We start from the raw sequence: 19,311 nt of genomic DNA on the forward strand, positions 1-19,311 counted from the left end.
CTTTTCTCCATCTCCTTTGCCCAATTCCTCAACAGTCAAAAATAACCACTGTACCTACCCCTTTAAAACTACTATTATCCTTTGTGTACCTACAGACCAATCATGTATCATTTATTTTGATTTTGTTTCCCTTCCCTGGGCTTAAAAATAAGGGGAGGTGGTAGAGGAGGGGGGTTAAGGGAAGGAGGAAGTAATAGCAATTCACTTTTGCCATCACTCATTATTTTGCCATTAGCAATAAAATAATATGAAAACCTATGGTTGTTTGTACTTGATTTAACACCATTTAAACAGAATGAACAATGTCTCACAAGAATGTACTACTATTTTCTTAAAATATGAAGATTTTAGTGAGACAAGTTAAAAGTGCTACTGAATTAATATAAATCTTTTCTCATTATGCATTGTCTAAATCAATAAACTTCAAACTTCATCAAGTGGGTCTTATACTTGAAATAGTTGTGAATAAATATTGTTAAGTATAAGCCAGTAAGGGGAAAGAATGTAAGAACATATGCAATTTTTTAGAGGACACATGCAGAAAGAAATCCTGAACAGAACCAATAGGTAATAAAGTAGAAATCAAACAGGCATACTCCTGGAGTAGATGAAAGAACCATTAAAGAAACTGCCCAAAGACAGATATGCATTTAAATAATGAAACATAACCAGTCACATAATTTCTAATCACCTATGGGGCCATCTCAGCCTTCAATCCACTCTTCATTCCTCAGAATTCATACCTTCCCATCCCCCAATCATTTTCTATTTACAGTGGCTAGCTACGAAAGAAGAGTTGGTAGGCAAAGAAGACAGGAAAGAAAATGTTAAGTTCCCAAGTCCACTGCATTATAGAGAAATGTGTTCCTAGATTCCTAAGTTGAAATCATGAGAGCATTATCCAATCAATACATTTTATACATGGTGCCAAGATTTACAATAATTTCTTAAGGAAAATGGAAATTCAACAAAATAAGTGTTTTTAATTTAAATGTTATTTTTCAATTAGTTTACATTTAATATTATTTTGTATTAGAGGCCTGGTGCACAAAATTTGTGCACTGGGAGTGGGGGTGGTGGGGGGTGGGGGGGTGGGCTGTCTCTTAGTCCAGCCTGCACCCTCTCCAATCTGGGACCCCTTGGGGGATGTCTGACTGCCAGTATAGGCCATTTTACAGCGTGAAAATGAACCTGTATTACATTTGTATAATCAGAGAGAAAACATTTTTAAAGTATGTTTTAGTCTTTAAGAATTTATGGGCATCAAAAGCCATCCTATATAATAAAAGCCTAATATGCTAAGTGCCCAGTCATCCGTTCAACCCATCAAAGCATAATATGCTAATGATATGCTAAGGCCGCTCAACTGCTCACTATGATGTGCACTGATCACCAGGGGACAGACAGTCGACTGGTCAGCCAGTCGCAATGATGTGCACTGACCACCAGGGGGGCAGATGCTCCAACCAGTAGGTTAGCATGCTGCTGGGATCCGGCCAATCAGGACTGAGCGAGAGGGGCCAAACATGCCCTGGAGTCCTCCCTCAGTCCCTCCCCGGTTGGCCAACCTAATGCATCCCTCCCCGGCCTTGATCATGCACTGTTGGGGTCCCTCAGCCTGACCTGTGCCCTCGGGGGATGTTGGAGAGCTGGTTTCAGCCCAATCCCGCAGGCCAGACCAAGGGACCCCACTGGTGCAAAATGCAATTTATCCAGCTTGTTCCAGAGCAGCTAAATAAGCATTGCTTTGAAACCTACATTTTTAACAAGTATCCCATCCCCAAATGATTATGTAAGAACTAAAAATTTGAGAATCACTATTATCCTATATAATAAAAGGCTAATATGCAAATCAACCAAATAGCAGAATGACCAGTCACTATGATGTGCACTGACCACCAGGGGGCAGACGCTCAATTTAGGAGCCGGCCCCTGGTGGTCAGTGCGTTCCCACAAGGGGAGCGCCACTCAGCCAGAAGCCAGGCTCATGGCTGGCGAGCACAGTGGCGGTGGCGGTAGCCTCTCCTGCCTCCGCGGCAGCACTAAGGATGTCTGACTGATGGCTCCCAGACTGGTAGAGGGCGCAGGCCAGGCTGAGGGATCCTCCCAAGTGCACGAACCGGGCCTCTAGCAAACAGTATAAAGAGAAACAGCTTTATTGTCTTCTATTGTCTGAAATACAAGATAATTCTGCATTCCCTTTTATTCTTGGTAGTTTGCTGCAAAAGTCCTACTGATATAAATGGTCCTAGGTCCAGCTTTTGCTGCAATTTCCAGAACAAATACACCGTCTAGCCTACACAAATAGTTAGCACTGAGAAAATTAGTCTACATCTTAACTAAAAATACAGTAAATGGAAGGTTACCAAGCACATTCAAACAAAATGTGCAATGTAACTCTAAAGTTTTCTTTTTATACCAAATATTTGTATGTAATACTTAAAACCATCTCTATTTTGAAGTTCTAAGACTAAAGGTTCAAAAGCCATACCTAGCAATAACTAGCTGCAAAATTAAAGGCTTTTCTGTACCCCCGTTTCCATTTCTTTTAATATGAATAATATTATCTACGCAAAGTTTTATTGTAAGATGCAATGATGCAAAAGTATTTAAATTACATTTTTAGGCAATTAACCAATTATATATAAAGGAATAGCCTTTGTATAAAAAAAGCAATTTCATAGCCAATAAATTTTAAAAAGTTAACAATCTAGGTTTAATCATGTTTGGGAAAAAGTGAACAGAATTTTAAACTTCAAATATATTATTAGGTTAAAATGAAAGATGACATAATCCTATATAATAAAAGGCTAATATGCAAATTGTCCTCTCGACCAGGGGTTTGACCTAGAGTTTCACCAGGGGGCAGGGCCAGTTCACCAACTGCCTGCGGCCCCTCCCGCAGGCCGGCCTCACCCCCAGCTCCCTCCCTGATCCAGGTTGGGGCCGGCCGGACCCCACCAGTGCACGAATTCGTGCACAGGGCCTCTAATAGATCTAGTAAAATAAGCCTGGTTTATCTGCTTCAAAATGGATGTATCCCCTGTAGTCTATTCCAGTCCAAAAGATAGCAGAAACATTCCTTTACAGAGCAAGTCAATATCAAAAATTTAAGGTTAAATTTGAATACAAACTTACCCAAAATAAATCTTCCTTCAAAATACAAACTCATTATTTTTTACTTGACTACTAAATAGTGGCAATAACAAAACAGTAAAAACAACAATGGGTTGAGGAAAAGGGAAACTACATTCTTGTTCTAACTTTGCTTCTGTTAACTACTGATCTTATTCTGGGTCTCTGTTTTCTAATCCATAAAATGAGGGGATTAGGCTTGAGACTGCTCTTGAAATGCCCTATATTTCATGAAAATACAACAATGAATCTTACCAGTTTCTGATTTATTCAAAATGGATGAATAGGAGTAGCTTTGGCTGACATAATCACTGGTCGAGCCCACAGAACCTTCTCTTGGAAGTGGACCTATAAGTCTGTCATGCGCACTGTCATCCCCAGTACTGGAATCCTCCTAAAATACAGCATAATCAGTATTTACTAAATGGCAGAAGTGGCTAAAACAATAAAGAAAAGACGTACTAATTGCTGAGGCAAAGGAAAAAGATGAGGCCTTACTATTATTTTTACCACCAAAACATTTAAAGGAGTGTATACCCTCAACTTTCCTGTGGGGAGGTTTGGAAGACGCTTTTTAGAAAACACTTTGGAGAGTTGCTCATGTCTCCTTCCAAAGTTCTTACTTTCCCAATTTTCTTTAATTCTCTTTCAATTACATGAGAAAGAGGAGACATTTTTGGTACTAATAAAGCAAAAGTACCATTGTAAACTCCTTGATGACAGAGTCCATCGTTAATTTTTACATCATCCTTGCCAAGTAGATATCACAGGTAGAGGATACTCAGTAAGTATTGAATGAAATGAAGTTTCCTATTCTCTCCAACAAGAAATCTCCCATTAATGAGAAAAATGTCAAAAAGGGTAAAAAAATAAATAAAAACAGCACAAACAATTAAGACACAGCTGAAGAGTAATTACTATGCATTTTAAAACATGAATTCTCAAATTGTGAATCCAGAGGTTCCTAAATTTTTTAGTTGATTTCAATGTTGGACTAATCAAAATCTCACAATGTCATAAAAACAAATAATGACATTAAAGCAGATCAGAGAGCACATTCTTATATTGCTTCAGTATGCCTGCCCTATGTTTAATTATTACCTACTATCTAGAGAAGCATTCTAATTCATAATAGACTTCTAAGTGAAAAGCATCAAACAGAACTTTTCCTAAAGAAAGTTTCATTAAAGAGAAGGTTTCTGAAAAAGTCCATAAACTCTTGGAGCCTTCCTTTCTTCAGTCCATAAAAAGCAGTTAAATCACACCAGGTTTTCTCCTCAAATTGGAGTTACTGGGATAGATTGTCTCTAAGGCTATTAGATCAGACAGAAAATCATATCAAAATATGAATTGAAGTAAACACTAAAAGAATAGAAATATACAAAATAATTTACAAACTAGTCATTCCCCCAAAGGCAGCAAGGAATGGGAGCTAAAATGAGACAGAGAATTCTGAGGGTCTGTCCTTCTCCAAATTACCAACAAACCTGGGGCAAAACTGTCAAAGATTTACAGCAATCAAGCGAATGCTTAACCAGAGGAAAGGCCACTGAAATACAGCAGGCGATCTTTGTAGCATTTTAACTTATCCTAGACCTACCCCTGTCCCTGATATCCTGGTGGTCTTGAAGATGGTAACCTGTGTTTCCAGCATGGCAACAGACTAAATAGACAAACAATAGTGCTATGGATGTCCAGTGTAACCATGTGAACATATACACGTATAACAAACCAACATAATACAGAAAAGTAATTTATTATACATAAATTATAAAACATATCTCTCCTCCTCCTTTTGGAAAATTGCTTCCCAAGCAGTAGGTGACAGTGCACAAAAATTATGAATAGAGGGCTTTCTAAATAGTTTACCAGCATTATCTGAGGCTGTTCACCATCTTTATCTGTCAAATGTAGAAAATTCTTCTTTCCTGGCTCAAAATTAGCATCAAGAAGAGACTTGTCACTGGTATGATCTAGTGGAGCCTATGGACATAAAGTAAAATATATCAGATTATGAAAAACATTAATTACAATAATAAAATAAAACAAGCAATACGCAAATGGACACATATCTACAATTATTGGGCTCAACTAATTTTTTTAAAGGTTCTGGTGAATTCCACTAATCTATACTTGGAATTAACTCATTTACTCCTGTATTGGAACGGCCAAGCCCAGTGACAGTGCATATACTAACAAGGAATCCCAGATGCTCCCATTCCCAATGTCTAAAAAACTGAAAAGAGAAAAAGTTAAGAACTAATGTAAAGTATTACACAAAGAAAGAATTAAAAACATTTGTGCTTTATGTTCTCTAAAATGGATGCAATATAGTATTTAATGAATTTTCATGAAAAGTAACTAAAGACAATTTTATGTAACTAAAAACTAAAATCATGTTTTTATATATGAATTATTGAGAATTCCCAGATAAGCAACACACTAAACAACCCAAAATAATTATGTAGTATAATAAAATGGGCACTTTTAGGTAGCCCCTTTAAGGAAAATCCTCTCTTAGTAAATGATACCTATTTTAAGCCCACTGCCAGGATCCAAAGGATCTCAGGAGGATAAAAGTGATCACTCCTTTGAAAATTAAACACCTAACTCTTTTATCTGTTAGGGCAATTTCAATCCCAGCTGTCATTGTAATTCACTCTAGATAGTGAATGAGAGATGGGAGCTCAACATGCTCCAAGTCCTGCTCACCCACACACACACTCCAGTCCATTGCTAAGAAAAATGAATGATGAAATGAACACTCTATTCTTTTGTTCTAAAACATTTTTGTTACAGTAAGAAATGTTTTTTAATGTTTTAAAGACATGGAAATGTCTCCTTAGAAGGACTTATTTTATGGAAAAGCCTTTATTTCTTAGGAAAGTAACATTTTATAAAAGTACAGGTATATTAAGGACAAAAAAATTAACTTAAGTGATTTTTCCACTTGATATTTATGTGACTTCGGGCAAGTTAAAGTTAGTTCACTTCCCCAACACTCAGATGCCTCAGCTGTAATATGAAGCTATAACACCACCTATCTTTTAAAATGGTTGTAAGGATTAAATAAGATTATATTTGTATAGAGCCTAGTGTTAGAACAATGCTAAGTACCTAGTGAGTGCAAAATAAATGTTAAGGAAATAAAATAATCTATATAATCTATTTTTTTATCTTTGGCTCTAGAAATCCTTGAGAAAAATAGGAGATAGAAAACCTGAAGCTAAGAGAAGCCACATAGAAAGAGGAAAGGTATCTTTGGGTCCCTTACATTCCCTGGCAGGGAATAAAAGATCAGATGATATAGCTCAAATATATAGGGGTTTTACCTCACTAAATGTGTCTATGTGTACAAAATGGTGAGTAGCTAAATGGGCTAGGTTTTCAGAGAAGCATACATCTAGCATTGTGCAGTAAACAGGTGAAAGTTTACTTGTAAAATTGTAGAGTAGGCAAATATGTAAATTGAGTACTTAAGATCAGCCATAGCTGAAGAAAGAGAAATAGTAATCCTGACTCAGAGCTATATGAAGCTATGTAGATGTTAATTTAATAAACACTTTTTGAGTACCTAAGGGGAATATTTATAGAGGATACAAAATTAATACTATGAAATCCTAGCCATCAAAATACATTCTACCAAATGGAAGGACACAAATGAACAACACCTACAATAAGAAGAGACTAATAAGTGGCACAGCAGAAGAAAATATGGAATAGGAGGAAAAAGAGAAAGATATTAAAGTTGCATGAGGAAACATCAAGTAAGGCTTCTTCTTAAATGTGAAATACAAACAGGGCTTGGGTAGGCATATATGACAATATAGACTATCCTTTAAACCAGCAGTGGGGAACGTCCAGCTCAAGGGCCGTATAAGGCGTGAGAAATCATTTGGCCTGGCCCCGTCAAGGCATTAGGCATTAAATGTTGGATCAAATACAGCAGGCTAATTTTTAAGTTGATAATTTTGTTTGGCCCTCGAATGACATTATAAATATCCAAATGGCCCTTGGCCCAAAAAGGTTCCCCATCACTGCTTAAAACTGAAAAAGAGGCAACACTAGAAGTTACATGGTTAATGGAGTATTTCAAGTTTCAGATTAAATATTATTTCTCTTTGTATACTTTGTGGGACTACCAATTTCAGAAGAAAAATTTGACTAAGTTAAAATATTCTGTATTTTAAAAAAACAAATATATTACAGAATAGAAAGCAAAATATCATGAATTTTAAAGGTAACATCAAATACCTTGTATTCTTCTATGGAGCCAATCAAAACTATGCCCTCCAAATACCAACAGGAGACACATTTAATTTCATTTGCCATTACAGGTATTTCCTGGAAAACTTAAGAGTAGCAATAGCATAGGACGAAAAGAGGTAATATAAACAAAAACATGGACATGGAAAATTGTGTTAAGAAAATAAATTAGTTCATTATCTGGGAGTTAAGGTTACAAAGATTTACAGGACCAACTGTAGCTTGTCTTGAATGCTAACCTAGGGAGTCTGATTTTTAATGGCGGACAGTGAACAGTCACTGAAGATTTCTAAACTGACACGAGTGCTAGAATGTAAAATAACTAAAGATAATTCTCAAAGTAGTATGCAGAGTGAATTTGGACTGAGAAATAGGAAATAAAAACGATTATTTAGCATACTATTCTAATGGTGCAGTTAGAGCCAACTCCATAGTCTCATTTACACTCTGATCAATGCCTCCTCTTTGTATTCATGGCAAATTTATAACATAGTATTTAAAACATGTTAGTGTAATTATTTGTTGATACATCTGTCTTCACAACTGGACTGTGAGAACCTTGAAGTAGACATCATGTTACCACCAAACTTCCTGATCGGGGGCCTATCACTCTATCTGGTACATAATAATCTGTTAACATTGGTGTGTATGTCCTTTTAGTCATTTCTCTTTCTATATACACTCTTTTCTTCTTTTCCAAAAATTAGATTACAAAATACATAATTTTATATCATGTTTTTCATTAAAAAATACAAAAGGAACATCATTCTATTCAGTAAATACTGAAAGTGTTCTGTAGTTGACACAATATGATAGTCATCTTACATGAATAAAAAACTGATGGTGCTAACTTTAGGATAAGCAAATACTGAATCCAGAATGAAGGCAAAGGGATGAAGAGGGATACAGTATTGAGTGGCACATGGGCTCTTAATATTACAGTTTTGCTTATATTAAAAAGGGCTCCAGGATTAAATATAGTCATTTATAACAACGATAATAATTATGATAGTATTATTAGCCACTTAAAAGAAGATGCTTTAAGTCTAGGGTTTTACCATATCAGCAGTATTGATTCCATTTCCCCACACCAAATCAAAGGTTCCATTTATGTAGCCTACTTTGTTGGCTACATCTTCAAAGAGCTTTCTGAGTGGAGTAGAAGCTGGTAAATTTAAAGTGATCCGTTCATTCACTGTCTTTGAATTAGTAATATCTTGTATTATACATAAGACTCTAGGTTCTTCAGCAGCATTTTCTATCTGAAATTTAAAAAGCACACACAAATATTATTTATCTTTATAGCCTAATTTTTCTATGATTAAATGTTTTTTAAAAATTCCACAAATATTATTTTGTTTGTGCTATATTACTATTTTATGTCTGAAACAATCTAATGGATATGTCAAACATATAAAGCACCATATTTGTTTGTTTTGGAAAAACTGGGGCATCTTTAAAAATAAACAGTAATTCTTATAGATATTTGCTTTTACCTTTTAAGGATATAAATCAGTGGTCCACAAACTATGAAGACAGTATACTTAAGCAATTTTCAATTGAAAATAACAAAAATCTGATCTTTAAAAATGTTTCATTACCTTGCTAGTCAAATCAAACATGTGTAAGTCTCCTGAAGAAATAGTAAGGGGAACTGTGTAGAAATGCAGTGAGGATTGTTTAAGATTGCAAAATCCATAACTAAGGGACATAGGCAACCAGGCCTCCAGACCTTTATGATACTGTACCCATAGACCAGATGTCCAAAAAGTCAATTATCAATGTATTGGGAGCTGACAAGCTTATCCAAACAAATCAGCCAGCAGAGGGAGAAGTTTTAAAAAGCAAGAAAAACATTTTTTTAATTACCAATGTAGAAGAAAGTTGAGGTCACGAATTCTCCTTTCTCATTTCTCAGTAATTATCAAGACAAAGAATTTAAAGAACATTTTCTCAAAGAAGCTATGTCCCCCTCAAGCTATTGAAGGACACTGGTTTTCTTTACCACTTTCCACAGGGCAATAGGCTACACTGGATACTTGTGGAAGAAGTTCTTTCTCTCCTCTCCTAAAATGCCCAACTCAATGAATGGCACCTTCACTGATCTGGTGAAACCAAAGAGCTGAACATTTTTCTTGTCTTCTTCCTCCTCTTGACCTCACACTATCACCAAATTTTTATTCTTTCCCTTTATTTCTGCCTGCAATCAGAATCTTACACTGAGATGATGGCAACAGCTTCCTGAGAAATTTAACTTTTCCAATGTCATCCTCCTTCAATCCAGAATAGTATTTTAATATGCAAATTTGATTATGTAACTATTGTGCTTTCCATCAAAGTAAAATGCAGCAGTTATTTAAGTGGAGGACCTCTCACTATCCCCATGACAGGCTTTTCAGAATTATGAACTGTACAAACTGGTACTGTATGCGAGAACTTATTTCTTTTCTTCCTTTTTACAATATAACCTCTTGTTACTTCTATATTACCCATCTATATATATAAACCAAACGACTGAACGACCAGTCAACTGGTCACTATGACATGCACTGACCACCAGGGGGCAGACGCTCAACACATGGGCTGCTCCCTGGTGGTCAGTGCGCTCCCACAGCAGGAGCGCCTCTCAGCTGACCAATGGGTGCCAGATGCAGGGTTCACCGCTGGCAAGTGCAGCTGCCGCTGCACGAGCCTCTCCTGCCTCCGCGGCAGCAGGCGCAGTGGGGCTGGGATGTGCAGGAGCAACAAGGCGCCCAGCCCGGGCTCAGGCTCCTCCCTGGCCAGGGGAGGAGCTTCACACACTACTACATCCCTCGGGGGATGTCAGATTGCCAGAGGGCGCAGGCCAGGGTAAGGGAGCCCACGGGTGCACAAATCTGTGCACTGGTCCTCTAGTTTTTATATAAGAACTATTATTATCATTGGCTAGTATCAAAGAGAGAATAGCCACAAAGTTTGTTTGCTTGTTCGATGGGATGATACAATTATTTGTTCTGCCATATATAATTTTGGGTTTGCAAAAGATTACTGAAGTTAAGTTTAATCCAATTATTTCAGAACAAAAATAAGTTGTTATAAAATAAGTACAATGTTTAAAACAGATTGGCTAATGATATATTTCAGACACATCAAAATAATTACCAACAATAACCCATTTAAAAGGTAAAAGAACAATACATTTCTATAAATAAACAACAAAAAAAGCATTACTAATATACTTCTCAGAAAGGAAAAAGGCTTTACTTATAAACTTAAGGTGTCATATTGAACATGTAATGAATTATTTTACACATTTCAATCCAAAACTGAGAAAACAAAGTGGACCTTTTAAAAAACTGGTTTACAATAAAAGAGTGAGCAACTAAATTTCAACTATAAAGGTCCACTTTTACAGTTTCAATAGTATATTTCAGAAGTAGGTTCAAGCTTTCAAGGTATAAAATATATGGTGGCCAGATTTTCAAAGCTTCAGATAAGTTGGAGCTGATCGTCCAAGGAAGATGACCCTAAGAATTCAGAAATCAGAAGTGCTGACACAGCATTAAGAATGGTGATGTGGCAACATCAAATAGCCAGACATTAATAGTTCCAAGTTTTCCCCCTAAATACATGAGCACAAGCTACGGGCACTCCAGCCTCCTCACCTTTCACCCCCAAAATATGGGGAAATTATCCCCAAATGAATCTTATCTGAAGCCATAAATGTACAATAGTGAACAAAATTTAATCCCATGTATGCCTTTTCTTCTTTTTAATGACAAAAGCTCCTTACTATTCATTGCATATAAGTAATTTTGCTCCATTTTTTAAAAAATAGAGTTTAAAGGAAAAAGTGAAAATCACCTGTTAATCCCATAACACAAGAGATAACTATTAACGTTTTGGTGTATATCCTAGAAATAGTTTTCCTACACACACACACACACACACACACTCCTATGCTTTATAAACACAAACACTGGTTAGAATATAAATGCTACTTTGTAATTTCTTTCTTTACTTATAAATATATTATGTAATCTTTCCCGATCAAAAATTTAAAACTCATCATTATAATAGTTGAATAATATTTTATTACATGAATTAATAATTTGTTTCATCAATTCCATTTTACTGACTCTTAGGCTGGACTTTATTACACTTTTAGAGATAATTTTGTGATGAATATCTACATAACACTTCGTGTACTTTTGTTTCCTTAAAATTCCTACAAGCAGAATTTTTGAGACAATCACATTTTACTCTTAAATTCAATTCTAGGATAATTTAAACAAACAAAACTCTCTGCTCTTTTTTAAAGCTCTAATATAGTCACTTGTAAATTATATGATTTTATACCCAACCTTCTGGCCCATTGTTTATTACTAATTTAATTTAGTATGTGGTTAACATCCATGAACTGCATCTAAATTTTTTATATTACTACTGCCAACACTAATCACAGTTCCCAATCCCTACCTCCCAATTTGGTAAATGATAAAAAATTTTTTCAATTATAGGATATCATCAATAAAGTATACCAATAATTTTATAATAGCTTTTAAACAACTCTATAATATTATATTATACATGCTGATTTAAAAAACATTTAAATGTAAAATGGCATTTTTTAGAATTAGAAAAATAAAGTAGGTTTCTTCTTAATTTCTTTGGAGTTCTAACCCTGATTGATCCTACTTATGGAGGGGAGGAGGGGGAAGAAGTACTGCCATCTTGATGTGAATTAAAAGATAGCTAAAAATTCTTTGCTATTCTTTTTCCTTTTTTTCTTTTTCCTCTTCCCATGCACATGAGCTGGCCTTGTGACCAGCTAGGACGAACAGAATGTGACAGAAGTAATACTGTGTGGGACCTAAAGAAAGCAGCAGCTTCTGGTTTTGAACTTTTAGGAACATTTCCTCTTCTAAGCCAGTCACCACAAAAGAAATCCAGTTAGCCTGGAACCACCGTGCTGTGAGGAAGCCCTAACAATCCACACATAGAGAAAGTGGCCAGTTAGTGAAGCACTGAGGTGTCTGATATGTGAAAAAAGCCTTCGTGTATATTCCATCCAAAGCCAGGCACCAGCCAAATGGAGCCAAGTAATGATCTCAGATGATACATGTGAAGTAAAGTAACTGACCAGCTGAGCCTTTGCTCAAATACAATCTCACAGGATTGTGAGCAAATAAACTAGTTGTTTCAAGCACTAAATTTTGGGGTAAGCCATTCCATAGCAGTAGATAACAAAAACGCACCTATATATATTTAAGCACAGGCAAGCTCTAGTTGGGAAGGGTGGTGACGGTGATGTTGTTAAGGGGGATAAGGAGGAGGGTGGCCATTTAAGCACTAAAGCCAATATTAAAGTAAGATATATAAGGACAGAACGTAATTTATGAAAGGGAGCACAATTTTTGAGTCAAAAGAGTTCTATGATGAGTAAGAGGAAACAGACAAGAGAAAAATAAGTGCCAAGTTTTAGAAAAGTCTAAAGAATGCTCCATTAGGAAAAACATCTATAATAATAAAAGCATAATATGCTAATTAGACTGGACATCCTTTTGGACTACCTTCCAGACAAAGCTGGGGCTACGAGGGAAGCCCGGGTCCCGGGTACCGGAGGGAAGCCCTGGTCCCAGGTGCCAAAGGGAAGGAAGGCCTACTCTTGCACGAATTTCGTGCATCAGGCCTCTAGTTTAATTATATTTAGGTGAGCTTTTGAGGGGCACAAAGTTTTCTACACAGGAAGTCTAGCCAAGTACAAAAAAAGGGATAAAACATAACAGCAGTTATATTAACACTAAGAGAGTGTTCTGCCTCTATGCTCATTGCAGAAACAACGCTATATTTCCTAGAAAAGTCTGAAGAAAGAATCCTTGAAAAATATTGGGATTTTTTCATTGAAAACTTATTTTTCTTCCAAAGATAGGTTTACTGCTAGAAACATCTGTAAGTGTTTGACACAGATAGTTCTAAAAAATCTCAGAGACTGCTGAAGGCATGCTTGTTTGTGTCTTGAGTGATTTAGGCTCCTTGGCATTCTTAACAGTTTTAATTTCAAATCTGAGTTCCCTGATGTTAACATCAAAATTTTTGTTTCACAAAAAAATACTTCCTAGGTGTTTATTTTGAAAAACACAAAACAAGATGTATAATTCATGGTATATATTCAGAATGGCATTAGCATGTAGAAAACACTTTGTAGCGGTTCTCAACCTGTGGGTCGCGACCCCCTTGGGGGTCGAACGACCCTTTCACAGAGGTCGCCTAAGACCATCCTGCATATCAGATATTTACAACTCATAACAGTAGCAAAATTACACTTATGAAGTAGCAACGAAAATAATTTTATGGTTGGGGGTCACAACATGAGAAACTGTATTTAAAGGGCCAGAAGGTTGAGAACCACTGACTTAAGGGATGAAGGGATTGGGGAAAAAACAGAAAGAACTCATGGACATGAACAATGGTGTGGTGATTGGGAGAGGAGGGATGGGTGAAGGCAGAGTAGGATATAGGGGATATAAATAGTGATAGAAAAAATTAAAATAAATGTATACACATATTAAATAAACAGCATTACTTGGTATCAAATAAAATTCAAAGTTATCAAGATTCAGATTTTTCTAAGAGAAAAAAATTAAGATAAAGTTTAAAATATTAAGAAGGAAACTCTTTACCTACAAATTTAATTATTTTCTCTCAAAACTTTCTTCCTTTTAATGCTATTACAAATAATATAGCATTATTGTTGCAAACTAAAAAATACACATATACTCATAAGTCGATTTTATCTACTTCTTGACAAAGGAGCTGCTATGAGCTAAGAAATTAGGCCTTAACACAATACCCTTCTGGATATCCACAGATCACGTTTAATACATTGTAATACATTAAAAAAAGAGAATTGATGGTGTGAACACTTCTGCTGATTGAAATTTATTCAATTCAGTGGGCTCACGCAGACTGTGCATTTTTACTTTAACAAGTGACAATTCCTGGGGTAGTAATGGGGATCCCAACATATATGGCAAAATAAACCACAAAACAAGATTATTTTATTTTAAGTTCCTCCCTCCACACCACTCCACTCCAACCATCTCAGCAAACTCTGATGTAATATGATCTGTTGCTAAGTGGTCTCTTGCCACAGGTCACTTGGAGAGGACAGAGGAAGAACACTAGGGGGGGAAAACTTAAAGCTAGAGACCTGAGAAAAATGTATTAAGTAAAGGTTAAAATGGGATGCTACAGCACAGGAAAGTTTAGGTTTGAGGTGTATAATGGGCTGCCAGAAAGTTAACAGTTTACATAATTCTTCAAATAAGATTTCTGGATTTTGACTCAGTAAATTATTAAATAATTTAATTCCAGAAGCATTAATATTTCAGAAAATAAATATGCCTGTACATAAAAGAGACAATATACCCAAAAGTCAAAACAAAGGGATCTTGTGGTTTTTATATCAGTTTCCCCACTCATTCACTTGTTAGAAAAGAAGGGACAGACATACATTCATTTAAGGTGACTTTCTTATTATTAAAATTGGGTAGAAAATAGTTAAAACAAGCATAAAACTCAACACATGCCTTGTTATTAAATAAAAATACTAACATGCTGTTACATGCTCTGCTGATTATCACACTAAAGCAATTACATCAGCAGTCTACCTGTAAAAATTTCTTCTTCATTTCATCAAAGATATTTTGTCTGCATCTCCAAAACACATCCTATGATATACAGAGAACAAATGAATCACAAATTATTTCTTTAAAATACAGAGGTAAGACAGTGAAATGAGAACAATTAACCTAAAAACATTTTTTTGCAAACAAAATACATATTAAAAATATCACATCATCTAGAATTTTACTCAGAAATTATATTTGTAATTTTTATCTTAGGCCTCAATTTTTTTTTGAATATACTTTTATTGATTTCAGAGAGGAATGGAGAGGGAAAGAGAGAAATATCAATGATGAGAGAGAATCATTGATTGGCTGCCTCCTGCATGCCCCCTACTGGGGATCGAGCCCAAAACCCAGGCATGTGCCCTGAACCAGAATCGAACCCAGGCCCTTCAGTCCACAGGCCGACACTCTATCCACTGAGCCAAACCAGCTAGGGCTCAATTACTCTTATAAGGTTACTGAAAATCTGTGCTATCGCTGTAAAGGATAACATGGAAAACAACCACATTTCAACAAAGAGCAGTAGCTTAAAAATTGTGAATAAATAAAATGTTCTGTCACATAATATTTTTCCCAGTTTTATTGAGATACTAGTGGCCCAGTGCATGAAATTTGTGTACAGGGGGGTTCCCTCAGCCCAGCCTGCACCCTCTCTAATCGGGGACCCTTTGAGGGATGTCCGATTGTCAGTTTAGGCCCATAAGGATCGGGCCTAAACTGGCAATCAGACATCCCTCTCGCAATCTGGTACCGCTGGCTCCTAACAGCTCACCTGCCTGCCTGCCTGATCACTCCTAACTGCCCTCCCCTGCTGGCCTGATCGCCCCTAACTGCCTCTCCCTGCCTGATCACCCCTAACTGCCCTCCCCTGATGGCCTGATCTCACCCCCAACTGCCCTTCCTGCCGGTCTGGTTGCCCCCAACTACCCTCCCCTGCCAGCCTGATCGCCCCTGCCCCCACCACCATGGCTTTGTCCGGAAGAAAGTAGGATGTCCGGGAAATGGCCGGTCAACCCGGTCTAATTAGCATATTACCCTTTTATTAGTATAGATAGGTTATATAGGATAGGATTACTTAAATGGGGTGGGGAGCAGCCTTTTTCAGCAGGAGGAGATGCTCTTGGCAGACAAAAATACATAATCCCTATATCTGGACTGAAAGCCAGCCATATGCACTATACTGCCAAGCTGATCATTTAAAAATTGAACTGCTTCTTACACCTTACACCAAACAGCTGCTGCCCTTAAAACCCCTCCTCAGCCCCCACCTTAGGTTCTGCTTTCACAGTTCACCCAGATTAGGTTCTGATTTGTTGGTTTCTATGCCAGTCAGTGGCAAAAGCTCCGCCTCCTAAGCAGCCATTGACTCCTTGTAGTTCACCCAGATTAGGTTCTGATTGGTTGGTTTCTATGCCAGTCAGCATCAAAAGCTCCACCTCCTAGGCCAATGATGGCGAACCTATGACAGATGTGTCAGAGGTGATACGCGAACTCATTTTTTGGTTGATTTTTCTTTGTTAAATGACATTTAAATATATAAAATAAATATCAAAAATATAAGTCTTTGTTTTACTATGGTTGCAAATATCAAAAAATTTCTATATGTGACACGGCACCAGAGTTAAGTTAGGGTTTTTCAAAATGCCGAGCTCAAAAGGTCACCATCACTGTCCTAGGCAGCCATTGGCTCCTCACAGTTCACCCAGATTTGGTTCTGATTGGTTGGTTTCTATACCAGTCAGCATCTCTGCACCTATCTCTGGGCCTGATCAGAGAGGCGAGGCTGATCAGCAGCCCCTACGGCTGGTGAGGCCCGAAGAGAAAGAGAGATGTGGCTGCTGGCGAGGCCCTGAGAAAAAAAGAGAGGCAAGGGCTGATCAACAGCTGCCATGGAGGCTGTGGATCAGATCCTGCTTCTCTCTCCAGCCTCTCTCCAGGCCTGATCCACAGGACTGACTTCCAGTGTTGGGTCATCCATTTGGTCCTTTTGGATGTTACAAACCCTGGCTCTTTATATATATAGATAATTGACATACAACATTGTATTATTATTATCACAATAATTTTAGTTAATATTCATCATCTCATCTCACATAGTGATGAGAACCTGGACGCTATGCTGTGTGGGAGCCAGGTAGCCACATGGAAAGGTCATGTGTAGACAGATATTCCAGCCACAGCCCAAATGAGATCACAGCTGGCAAACAGCATCAGCCACCATACATGTGCATGAGAAAGCATTTAGATCAAGCATGTCAAACTCAAAGGCTAACATGGGCCAAATAAACAAGGTTTAAGTTTATGTGGGCTGCAAAAAAGCAAAAGCTTCAATATTCATAGAAATGTAGCTTTATTTAGATAGAGACATGCTGAATAAAAGGCTGAAATAAATGAGCAATTGTTAACATAAAAGAACAGAACATTTTAATAAAAATTAACATTTTTTCTTGAACATTAACTTACCAGACACTGAATAACTGCACTAAATAATAAGCGTAATGCAAATAAACCTATCTTTCTTGTTCTCCAAAATATTTCCTGTTGCGCACACCAAACAAGTCAGTACACGACTAATGATCTTGCAATCGGCTGCTAAAATATTTGGTGCTAGTATTAGTAGAGAAATGGTGCGCCGGCGCGGAAGGGAAATGAATGCAACACGATTATAGTAATCAGTCATTAGCGAACGTTGTAGTTTATTAATAATTATGTATAAAGGATATTGTAAAAATTAAGTTACGAATTTTTATTAAACCATTTCTTACATACCATTATATTGGCTGGGCTGCAAAAATATTCGTGGCCCTAACCAGTTTGGCTCAGTGGATAGAGCCTCGGCCTGCGGACTCAAGGGTCCTAGGTTTGATTCTGGTCAAGGGCATGTACCTTGGCTGCAGGCATATCCCCAGTAGGGGGCGTGTAGGAGGCAGCTGATCAATGTTTCTCGCTCATCGATGTTTATAACTCTCTATCCCTCTCCCCTCCTCTCTGTAAAAAAATCAATAAAATATATTTAAAAACAAATAAATAAACTGTTCTTTAAAAAAAAAAATATTCGTTGTGGGCCACATGTGGACCATGGGCCGTGAGTTTGACATGCTTGATTTAGATGATTCCAGCCCCAGCCCTTCAGCTGCCCGAGCTGACACCTAGCAGAGCAGAAACAAACTCCCCTAGACCTGCTTTGCTTAAATTAACATCTGTGAACAAAATTCACTAAGCTTGGGGGCAAACTGTTATATAACACAAGATAATCAGAATAATAGTCAATTTCTCAATCTAGTCTTCTCACCATCCTATATAAAATTACAATTCTCTTGGTGCACTGGTTGGGTGACTCAGTTGGAGTGTCGTCCTCCACTCCAAAAAGGTTGCAGGATGGATTCCTGATCAGGGCACAAACTTAGATTGCGGGTTCGATCCCCATTAAGGTCATGTACAAGGGCCAAATGATCGATGTTTCTCTCTCACATCAATGTTTCTCTTTCTCTCTCTCTTACCCCTCATCCTTTCTCTCTAAAATCAATAAACATCCTAGGGTGAGGATAAAACAACAACAATCCTCTTGTTAATCTTCATTTCCTTCCCTTGCTTCAGGTTTCTACACAGTACTTATAAGGACCTGAATATTTGTTTGCATTTTACTTATTTATTGTCTATCTCCAAAAAAACTTGCATTGTGAACCAAGATGAAGTATCAGACTAGACTTACCCTCCCCACCTTAAACAACTAAAAATCTAGATAAAATATATAAAGAAATAGTTTTCAAATATTGAACAACAGCCAACACAAGACAGCGATCCCTGTGAAAAGCGCCTTCCAAGCTGCAGTGCTGGGAGGGAGAAGCCAGGTAGAGTCCAATGCAGCAAACTCCCCGAGTTCAAGAGATGAGGTGGGGAGTTCGAGGAGGCCAATTAAGCTAGAATTTATAGGGCAGAATACTAGAGAGAAGAAAGCTGCACGAACAGCAAGCTTCAAAGATCTTTTCTGAATATTCAGCTGAGTACTCAACAGCATATGCATGTAAAGAAACTATATGAGGCAGGGGAAGAACCACAGGAAAGAATCCCTGGAACTCACTTCAGTTTCCACCAGCCAGAGTGGGGAGGTTTGCGGGGGCAAAGAATCTCATTAATACACAGGGCATCAGAAAACCTTACAACACAAAATTAATAGCCTTTAAAAAAGTCTGTATAGGGCCATGGCTGGTGTGGCTCAGTGGTAAAGCATTGGCCC

General features: G+C 37.3%; 1 protein-coding gene across 2 annotated transcripts in view; it reads right to left on the bottom strand.

Moving 5' to 3' along the window:
• Positions 1 to 19,311, bottom strand: part of USP47 (ubiquitin specific peptidase 47) — a 104,296-nt gene that overhangs the window by 62,659 nt on the left and 22,326 nt on the right. The window contains exons 2-5 of one of the 2 annotated variants that reach the window (XM_081098900.1): positions 15,054 to 15,113; positions 8,460 to 8,663; positions 5,005 to 5,118; positions 3,391 to 3,529 (exon numbers count right to left, since the gene is read on the bottom strand). In XM_081098900.1, the coding sequence (XP_080955026.1) occupies positions 3,391 to 3,529; positions 5,005 to 5,118; positions 8,460 to 8,663; positions 15,054 to 15,113 (517 nt within the window). The remainder of the gene's footprint in view (positions 1 to 3,390; positions 3,530 to 5,004; positions 5,119 to 8,459; positions 8,664 to 15,053; positions 15,114 to 19,311) is intronic. The other variant, XM_081098901.1, reaches the window with a different exon arrangement.

The sequence above is a fragment of the Myotis nattereri genome (genome assembly GCF_964212035.1).
Source record: "Myotis nattereri genome assembly, chromosome: 9".
NCBI lineage: Eukaryota > Metazoa > Chordata > Mammalia > Chiroptera > Vespertilionidae > Myotis > Myotis nattereri.